Source organism: Pocillopora damicornis, chromosome 11, assembly GCF_964200805.1.
Source record: "Pocillopora damicornis chromosome 11, jaPocDami1.2, whole genome shotgun sequence".
NCBI classification, from domain to species: domain Eukaryota; kingdom Metazoa; phylum Cnidaria; class Anthozoa; order Scleractinia; family Pocilloporidae; genus Pocillopora; species Pocillopora damicornis.
In genome coordinates, this window is record NC_142680.1 from 9,014,581 (window position 1) to 9,024,755 (window position 10,175).

At 36.9% G+C, this 10,175-nt stretch overlaps 1 protein-coding gene across 2 annotated transcripts; it reads left to right on the top strand.

Annotated features, from left to right (window-relative positions):
* Positions 1-928: 928 nt before the first annotated feature.
* LOC113686233 (angiopoietin-related protein 7) lies at positions 929-9,789 on the top strand. Of its 2 annotated transcripts, none has more exons than XM_027203828.2 (4): positions 929-1,226; positions 7,221-7,397; positions 7,519-7,899; positions 8,453-9,789. In XM_027203828.2, exons 1-4 carry the CDS (start codon positions 1,106-1,108, stop codon positions 8,728-8,730), a joined length of 957 nt encoding a protein of 318 aa, XP_027059629.2. In that variant the 5' UTR covers positions 929-1,105; the 3' UTR covers positions 8,731-9,789. The 2 variants fall into 2 exon arrangements, with proteins under 2 accessions (XP_027059629.2, XP_089044136.1); XM_089188010.1 differs by having other exon boundaries at positions 933-1,226; positions 8,450-9,507.
* Positions 9,790-10,175: the final 386 nt, after the last annotated feature.

Below are 10,175 nucleotides of genomic sequence, written 5' to 3' on the forward strand. Positions count from 1 at the left end.
AAAAAAGATAAACGAATATAATGAATTCTGGCCTAAGATTTTGAAATTTAATGTTTCAGTTCTTTTCAATCCATTTCTTCGCATACGAATATTGCCCTCTTAAAGCATATGTTTTTGTTTGGGAGTGGTCTGTTGAGGTTAGATATGAAAATTATCTTCCGCCATTTCGCTGAAAAGGCGAGCGCCTTGAATAAAAGGTCTTTGGTTATCCATTGGCAATGCAAATTAATATTACCACTGATCTATTCTTCGAAAAAACGAGAATCTAAGTGGAACTGACTGTAGTACAAACATTAGTCCAGGTTACCTCTTCTCAGGGTGAAAGTCTCATGCATCGCGTGACACGCTGGCAAACTAGGACCTTTGTCTATCAGTTTTATAAAATACTACTTATCAGGACTCTTCTTCTTATGAACATTTCTTTTCTCATCTTTATAGTTCTTGAACTATTCCTTGCTACATTTACTTCAATCAGGAAGGTAAGAGTCCATTTTAGTTGACCCCACAGAAACCTTTGAGCGCCATAGTTTGAAGCAATTGATTGTAATCTATGTTTTATACCAATTCCAACGTAAATTTTATTTATTTTGCGAAGCAAAAGACAAGTTTCCATTAAAGAAATGTTTCCTCTCAAAAAAAAAAGTTCAACTCAAAGTTAGTCACGTTCTTCTGTGAAATTAACCCCTTCGTAAGAGGTAAGACCACTATGGTGATAATCTCGGTCTCAAAATTATCGATCTTTACATAGATACTGTAACCGCATTGGCCACAAGACAAGACAATAATAACAGCTTAAAATATTTTAAAAATCATAATGAAACACCTTAGATAGGCCGGTAAAACTTTGTGGGTTAATTTTTTTTTCCTTACACGACTTGCGCGCTTGGGCCCATTCTGGGCATGACTTTTCAAAGGCTACCTTAACTAGTTGGCGTTTACATCGGAAGCTTTCGACGAAAATTCTCGATAGAATTAATCCCATCAGAGCTGTCTCTAGCGATTGCAGAAGTACTTGACTCGCCCACGATTTTTGAGCATAAAACATAAGCACATGCACTCAGGTAATTAAAAACTCAGAGGTAGAAAGAGACCTCAGTTAGTGTTCATGAAACCTTGCCACCACATCTTCGGTAGACTTTGTCAATTTCTCTTCAAATATTACTATTGGCATCGTGGTGCATACATCACCCAGAGAATTATCATGAGAGGCATTCAACAAGGAATAGGTATGAAGCATCAAGCTAGAAACTTATTTGATGGTGCTTAGATTTAATTCTTACCTATCCGAATATAGGACTAAAATATAAACAAATAAACAAAAGAAGTCGCCTTCAAACATAACTAAGTGTTTTTCGATGCTGGTCTAGAAAAAAGAAAAGTCAGTTTATCTAGTGCAGTCGAACTTTCACGTTCTTGGCAACCTCTAACTGTACAATTTCCAAACTCGTTCTGCTAGTTTAATCCTTTAATTGAAAAGATGTCAGTTCTAAATCCGCTTTTACCTTAATGGCAAGTCAAAGTCGAGTTGATGGCAAAATAGATAAACAAATATGATCAGTTCTTGTCTAAGATAAAAAAAGAATGTTTCAGTAGTTTTCCACCCATTTTTACTCATAAGAATACTGCCTTCATAAGGCATGTATTTTTGCTTGGGAGTGGTTTGTTGAGGTTAGATGTGGGAATTATCTTCCACCATTTTGCTGAAATCGCGAGCATTAAGCGCCTTAAATGGTAGGTCTTTGGTTGCCATTGGCAATGCAAATTAGTTTTACCGTTGATCTAATTTTCAAGAAAATTATTCTCTACGCGGAATTGACTACAGTAGAAACAATTAGCCTAGTTGCCCCTTCTCAGAGTGAAAATCTCGTGCATCGCGTAACACGCTGACAAACAAAGGCCTTTGTCTATCAGTTTTATGAAAGACCACTCACGACGATATAGACGATAAAGATAATGTCGTTTAGTCACCGCACGCTGTGAAACTATCATGTTTTCGAAACAAGAGAAATTGCGCTATTTTATCAACATCTACACAATAATGTAAATTCAGTTTCAAACTTGAATGCGATCAAAACCAGGAGAAAGCTGGTCTGGCCATACGAAATATTATTTCGAATGTTTGATGACGATGATATCAACTTTTGTGCAATGATATAGACATATGTTCGGTGAATGTAAGTCTCTCGGCGGGGAAGATATATATTAGGTCAACTTTGTCTTTTGACCCGCACAGACTGAAACCGGAGAAATGGCTTAGAACAGGCTAGCAGTGGTATCATTTCGGTTTCCCATTTTTTGGCTTTTCGGTTACAGTCATAGTCATTATCAACTAACGTTTTGAAAGTAAAAGTCAGCTGCTAGTAACAACTTAACCAAACATCACGTTTCGCTCTCATATCCCATGAAAGCCGATTCAGTAAGTAAGTATGAAGATGCCACGACTTCGAATTCAGTGCGAAAGCTCTCATGTTGAAAACAACAAAAAGGTTAGCGATTTGTGAAAATAAATCAAATTGCTTTTAAATTTTTAAATTATTTAACTCTTAAAGGACTGCTGTTGAATTTCGGTGGGCTTGAGTGCAATTGAGGCTATTTCAAACAACCACGTTGTATTGCACACTTAGCCTGTTGAGTTAGCTGTAAACTTCGATTATATCGCATCGGATATTTCCCCAAAAAATCGTTCGGCCAAGCTTTTGAAGAGAAACACAAATCGGCTTCTTAAGTTGTAATTCTTGGCGGATTGTATGATGATGCACCTCCTTAAATTGTACACTTGCTTCCATAAATTTGTTTACCATTTAGAGTTCCTAAAGGTATTTCTTAATCAGTATGGGAAGGAGAAATGCATCTCGGGAATAAAAAAATTCGCAGCCAAGCTGGGCGGAAACTTTTCAATGAGTCACGGGGGGAAATTTTCAATCTCGATGCATTTGGTGGCTGACGCTAGAAACGTGCAAAATAGGATCATGACGCATGCTCGCGCATTTAAATTTGATTATACGAGTTCACTAGCTCTGTAATAATGTTACCTACGACGAGAACTTGTTATATTTTATGTCAAAAATGGAAATACCCGACCCAAAAAATTGATCGGTATATCTACCAATCGATCGCATTAATTGATGATTGACTGATGATGTCACTGTGTTCTGACTATCATTGCAATTAAATTCATTTTATACTCCCATGCACCATTACAAGTTTATGTCATGGCGTATATCATAGATAAAAATCAAAAGGCAAGGAGTAAGATTCCCTAATGAGCAATTCAACGGAAGACTTTTCGCTGGAGTCAAACGTAGAAACTTTATCCGTTTTATGGCGCCAAGGTCATTACAAGTAACTTATTTTAAATCATTTGTTACTTTTCGTAATCAGCAATCTAATTTAATCGGTTAAACAATCACCCGCAGTGACTGTGTTTTCACGTCACCGGATAATGACCTGGTAGTTCGTTATGGTATCAATTGGAGAGGGGCACGTGCGCAAATACATCAAGTTTTAGTTAGACAGCGGAAGGTGCATGCGTTCTTCGCACATAGCAGAACACTTTCCATTTCCTAGCTTGAATGGAAGGATATTCTTTTCGATACGATTGCCGATGGATAATTTAAAAAAAGGAAAGCCTCTGAGATCGTCAAACATATAAGGCCTTTCTCTGGACAACTACACAATGAAGAGCTTTATCAGTGTTTACATGGCCTCATCTTAACTCTAGAAGAATTTGATAAGTTAGGCAAACCCGAGACGCAGTTTACCTCAGTTCCCTCGACGATGTCGTCCAGCTCACGATCATCGGGGCAGGCAAAGCGATGAAGTTCTTCTTTCTTTTTCCTTTATCCTCGGGCTCGGAGGGATTATGATGGCCAACCACAAAATCAAAATTTGCAAATTTTTCCTATTACCTTAATATTTGTTTCCGGAAATGTTTTGTTGAGTGTTGCTAAGATCGGAGATGACATCAAAACCGTCACGCGCAATTTCTTAATCTCCTAACACAATAAGCAATTTCAGGAAAATTCGAGACGGTCATTCTCGATAAAATTGATACAAGTAGTGGTGTCTCTGACAATAAGCGACGTATCATGCAGAAGAGATTAGTGGCAGGAAAAAATAGGTGCAGGCTTCCTCTCCGGTAATACGAACTCAGCGGTAGGTAGAGTCGCATCGGGTTATAAAGCTTGCCGCCACATTTTCTGTAGAGTTTTTCATTTTCTTTTCGGTCGTATATGCGTGCTGCATACCTCTAAAGAGTTGCACCTAAATCATTACGATGAGATTTCCCTAACGAGGAATAGGTATCTGATACCGCAAACACTGTGCCAATTTTTCTTTTTTTTTTTCAAGTATAGGACTTTTAGTGAAACAAGTACGTCATTTAATGTTAGAGCTCCTTAGTCTGAAGAGGCAAACAGCTGTAGCGAGTTTTGAAGATTGTTGTTGGTTTGAACTACTGATAAAATAGCTTTAAAATATTTCCGAGTGCGAACTCTAATTTAAGATTGGTGACATCTACACCAGCTAAATTAATCACCAATTGTGAAGAAAATATTGATTGATCTTGCTTTGGTCTCCTGATGCTTGCTTGTTCCAGTAGTAGAGCAAAATAGAGATAGCGTAGTTTCTCAGTGTCAAAGGTCTAAGTATTCCACTAAAGCGTGGTCCGTAATGTCTTATTTGCACATTCAAATTACCCGAGCCTCTGATTGATTTGGCGCATGAGCTTGTAAGAAAAGTTGTCATCGAATTAATGTTGAAGCCTCTATAATAACTAACTAATTTATGTTTGCGGTATAAGCGAACACAAAAGGGTAATGTTACATATGCTGTTTCTCAAGTTGGCTGGGCTTTAAAATTCCTAAAAAGGTATGCGAGAATGTATTATCCGCACTAAATGGTAGTTCCTTCTTTGTTACTGGTCTTGACGGTGAAAAAAATTGACCTTTTTCTCGGCGGCGATGCAGTAAATGAAGCACTAAGGCTTTGACTTTAAGAGACATCTTTACCTAGTGTGTTTTGCTTACCTACTTCAAGTATGATACTTAACTGTTTAATTCAGATTTCTTCGTTCACGTGCGTATGTATCTATGATTCACAAAAGATAAGGCTGAGAATTTCCTTTAGACCTGAAGAGGGTAAACAAAACGTACAATGTGACGAAGTACATTAATTTCGAAAAAATATCCTCCGAAATTCGTTTATTTGATGCTGAAAGTTACCAGACGACACATCTACACTTTACGTGATAGCCTTGATCCTTTAGTAAAAGCCGCAACGTTGCTACGTCTGTTTTCTCTCCCAAATGGGGTATTTCATTTGCAATTTTCTAATAAGAAGCATTATAATTTAGTTCTAACAACGCACCTTCGCTACAAAAAAAAAATCATTCAGCTACCTGCATTTACCTTCAACCACAATTATTTTCCTTCATTTACCCTCATCTACGGTCATATTTCTTTATCCACATTCCTCTCATCTACCTTCCTCTGCTTTCATCTACCTTTATCTACTTTCATTTCCGTTCATTGACCTTCATCCACTTTCATCTTCCTTCATCTGACATATTCTACCTTCATTTACCTTCATCGACATCTGCCTTCATCGAAATTTACCTTTGTGCCTTCGTTTACTTTCATCGCCCAGCATTTACCTTAAAATACCTTCATCTGTTTCAAACATCTATTCAGCAATATTCGCTCCCCACCATCTACCTCATCTCTTTTTCTTCATCCACTTTCATTGACCTATATTTACTTTCATTTCTATTCATCTTCCTTTGTCTACCTTCAGCTTTCTTAAGCTACCATCGTTGCCCTTCATTGTCCTTTTTTCTACCATCACTGACATTCATCGTCCTTTATCTATCTCCATTTACCTTAAGCTACAATTATTTACCTTCATCTCATCGTTTTACTTCATTATCTTCATCTTGGCTTTAATATATCTTTGTCTCAAATATTTTATCATAATATGTCTAATTGTCCTTTATCGACTTCCTTTGCCTTTATTTACCTTCATCTGCCTTAATTTTCTTCAGCTAACCATAACTACCTTATTTCACTATGTTATTGTTTCGTTTACCTTTCTATCCTTCATTGCTCTTCCTTGTCCTTCATCTATCTTCCTTCAGCCTCACCTATCTTCATCAACCTAAAATTATAATCATTTGCCTTCATCTGCCTTCAACTGCGTTCAGATTTCTTCATCTGCCATCATTTGCCTTGATCACCCTCCATTACTATTATTTATCTTCATCTGCCTTCCTCTGCTTTCATCTACCTTCATTTACTGTCGTCTACTTTCATCTATCATTCTTTAACTTCAGAGACCTTCATTTGTCTTTAGCTATCTTTATGTACCCTGATCTATCTTCCTTCTCCTTTTATTTCCCTCATTGTTCTTCAGCTACTTTCATTTATCTTCATCCTCCTTCAGCTTATATCTTTTATCTTCATCTACCTACATCCATTCTCATCTACCATAATTTAGCTTCACATACCTTCATCCTCCTTCATCCTCCTCCATCTACCTTCGTCTACTGTCATCTACCTTATCTACCATCTTATATCCTCATTCACCTTCATCTATCTTTATTTACCTTTATCTACCTTCACTTATCTTCGTTTACATTTTCCTTCTTTTACCGCCATTTACCTACATCTACCTTTATTTACCATCTTCTACCTTCATTTAACTTCGAATTAATTAACCTTCAACTTCTTTTATTTACTTTCATCTCCTAAATATACCATCATCTACCTCTATTTACCTTCATCGGCCCTATTCTACCTTCAAGCACCTTCATCTAATTTCATTTCCCTGAAGGTACAAACAATATTTTGCATTTATTTGCTTTTATCTACCGTCATCTACTCTTACCTACCACAGATTACGTTCACTTGCCTTATTCCAACCTCATCTACCGTCATTCTTCTTGAACCACCTTCATCTCACTTTTTCTATTATCTTTTGCCTTCATCTACCATCATCCATAAAAAACTTTCAAGAAAGTGCAGTTTTTGACAATTATCCCTTAAAACGCTAAAAGTAGCCTTTCGGGTGACCTAAAATTTAAAATTTTTGTGTGAGAGCATGCTATCTATTCACCCCTCCAAGACCTTTAGTTCTTCAGCATATGTTAATCCAACCCCCTTATTAAACCTGGATCAGCCCTAAGCAGTGAATTCACACCATATAATGAGGTTTCTTTCCTTCAGGTTCTGCTCTGCTTTTTCTGGCAATATCTGTGAATTTTCAAATTCTACCATCAACGCGGGCATTCCCAATAGATTGCCAAGAGAACACTGCCGTCTGTTTAGAAGAAATAATGAAGGAAGTCACCCAAGTTCGATTTGAGGTTAAAATTCTCACGGAGAACAAAACATCGGCGAGACGTAAGCACGATTCCTCTTCGTTCATGCGTGTTACTACCTTTAGTAACACGTATTCATTCAATTTTTAATCGTTATTTTTCAAGAGAATATCGACTGTAATTCCCTTGTATTTTATCAACAGCTAAGAACTGTGTTGAGCTCTACCATTCCGGTCAAAGGATGAGCGGTGTTTACACAATCGACCCAGATGGCTCAGGTGCCTTTAATGTCTATTGTGACCAAACTACTTCCGGTGGGGGATGGACAGTCTTCCAGAAGAGAATGAATGGCTCCGTTGATTTTAATCGCACCTGGAATGACTACAAACATGGCTTCGGTAACTTGGTCGGTGAATTTTGGCTCGGACTGGACAAGATAAACCGTCTAACACAAAACAAGACAAAGAACATGCTTCGAGTAGATCTGGGGGTAACTATCTGCCAAACTGTTCACGCTGAGTATGAATGGTTTGGGATTGGGAACGGGACGGCTCACTACCGGCTATACATTGGCAATATGACAAGTAAGTAAACCATCTTTTTAAATATTCATCGTTCGATTTTTATGTGTTACTTCCCTATCAACGTCTATTGCCCCATTCACGCCAAAGCTTAAAAGCTGTTTTGCTAAAAACGATTGTAAGTTTGTTTCTTCAGAAAGGCTGCTTAAACCGATGTTCGTCCACTTCGAATTTAGCAAATTGAAAATACAAATCAGTGACAACTTGAATCCTAAGGAAAACTGATTTTAAATTCAATCCCTTTCCCCAACTCCTCGTAACCTGCAAACAATGGTTTGTTCTAGCGTATACCCGCCTGACTGTGTTTTGCTATTAATTCTGCCCGTAGTTAGCTCAGTCCACGCTCTTCCGTGGATAGTTTGCTCTCGAAGTTGCTTGAGATAGAAAATTCATTGAACTCGACTATAGCAAAATCATAGAATTTTAGCATTTATAATTTTGCTCGATATTTTTGTATTTCGATAATAGTAGCTATCGAGTTTGAGGTGTCAAAAGTGTTATCTCAAGTTGATCCTAATATTATGGAATTTTCTTTTTTTTAATTTTTTTTAAGCAGATTCAACTGTTTCCTCTGATTCTCTCAATCCTCACAAAGATCTCATTTTTGGTACCTGGGATAGAGATGCTGCTAATTGTACTCCAAAAAGAGGCGGAGGCTGGTGGTATGGCAGCAGTAGTGATTGTGCTGTTTCGTCGAATCTCAACGGGATTTACCCGCATTGTCGAAAGAAGACCTGGGCCAATATCCATTGGGATAAATTAGATCAAAACAGTCCCCAAAGCAGCGCCCCCACATCAACTGAAATGAAAATTAGACCAGTGGATTTTTTTTAAAACTTTCTGACGGTAAAGTGTTCATGTAATTAGTGATTTCTCCCTCCTCTGATCGGTTGACTTCGCTTTTATTGCAATTGTGATTGGCACATTAATGATCGAGTGGCCTTTGCATGCATGGTGATGTTGATCCTTTTTTACGCTCTATTCATTGTTGATTTGAAAACGCTATAATTTAAAAAAAAATAGTTTGTTTGCTGTCGAAATTAAACCAAAATATCTGTGAATTCAGTTTTCTAATATCTGTCACAGAAATTTATCCGGACCAATCGATGCTGTTTTGAAACGTTAAGAAGAAATTTGCATAACAAGAAATAAAACACCTTTTAATTCTAGATTTTAAAATATTTAGAATATACAGATTAGAAAAAAAGACGAAATCATAGACTTAACCATATATAGTTGATAAAATGCGATTTTAGAAAAGAATGTTTTCATCACATCGAAATTAATTCAGGAAGATTTATACCTATGGAACGTTCTAAGCTACCAGCTGGAGCTCATAAAATTTGATGTTTTTAACTTATTTTTAGTTTTTCGTTTTCTAATGATTTTTAAAGCTTCATCTTCTTAGCGCTATCAATAATCATAAATTGTTAAACAACTTCACAAATAATTTATTTTGCATATCTTGTTGATACAAATAAAACCAAAACAAAACAAAACATAACAAAAGAAAAAGACATATGTGTCCCAAACTAGGATAGATACGAACGGAAAACGCTATTTGTAATCTCTAAGGAATTATCTGTGAAACCTTGCATAAAGAAGGATTAAGAGTGATTGTCAGTAAAAATCAAAGAAATCGTGGCCACGGTCAAAAAATCGATTTCGCTCATACTTTGTCCGTTTGAAGGCTTAGGTAAGTAACTGAAGGATATGAGGTTAGTTTTTTGAAATATTCCATATAACGGCAGAAAACCACGAAAAACGGTCACCCTACCGGAAGCTCGGATTTCACCTGGCGGAAACTCGAAATTTTACACTTTTCAGCTTCTCGCTACACAGACGTTTACATAGCTGTGAATCTTTCTTAAGTATAATTGAATACATCGATTCTTCCTTAGTCAAACCATGGGAATTATTTTTATCTCTGCTTATTTGTGAGCGAACTGAGACCCGATTAAGAAGACACACTTTTCTCATTTACGCGAAGGTGTAAAATAATCCAAACTCAGCGACGAAAAAAGCTGACCGGTAGTTCTTCAAATCCTCTAATATTATAACCAAAGACAGTTCAGTCATTGATTTTTAGGTCTATGGTTTTAAATCTTTAGGATCTAGTAGCACTTTTGCATGAACGCCGATCAAAATTCGATAAAATTCCAATTGAGCGCCTTTGAAATCTACAACTCTACATAACAATGCACTATCGAATAAATTAACTCCTCGGCCAAAGTTTGTACATAAAACATGAGGGTTTTTTACTTTCTTAACGGTTTGAA

Coding starts and splice junctions, on each gene's coding strand:
- LOC113686233 (XM_089188010.1), top strand. CDS start 1,106: ATGAAACCTTGCCACCACATCTTCGGTAGACTTTGTCAATTTCTCTTC. Junction 1,227..7,220: donor AGGCATTCAACAAGGAATAG/GTATGAAGCATC, acceptor TCTTTCCTTCAG/GTTCTGCTCTGCTTTTTCTG. Junction 7,900..8,449: donor ATACATTGGCAATATGACAA/GTAAGTAAACCA, acceptor ATTTTTTTTAAG/CAGATTCAACTGTTTCCTCT.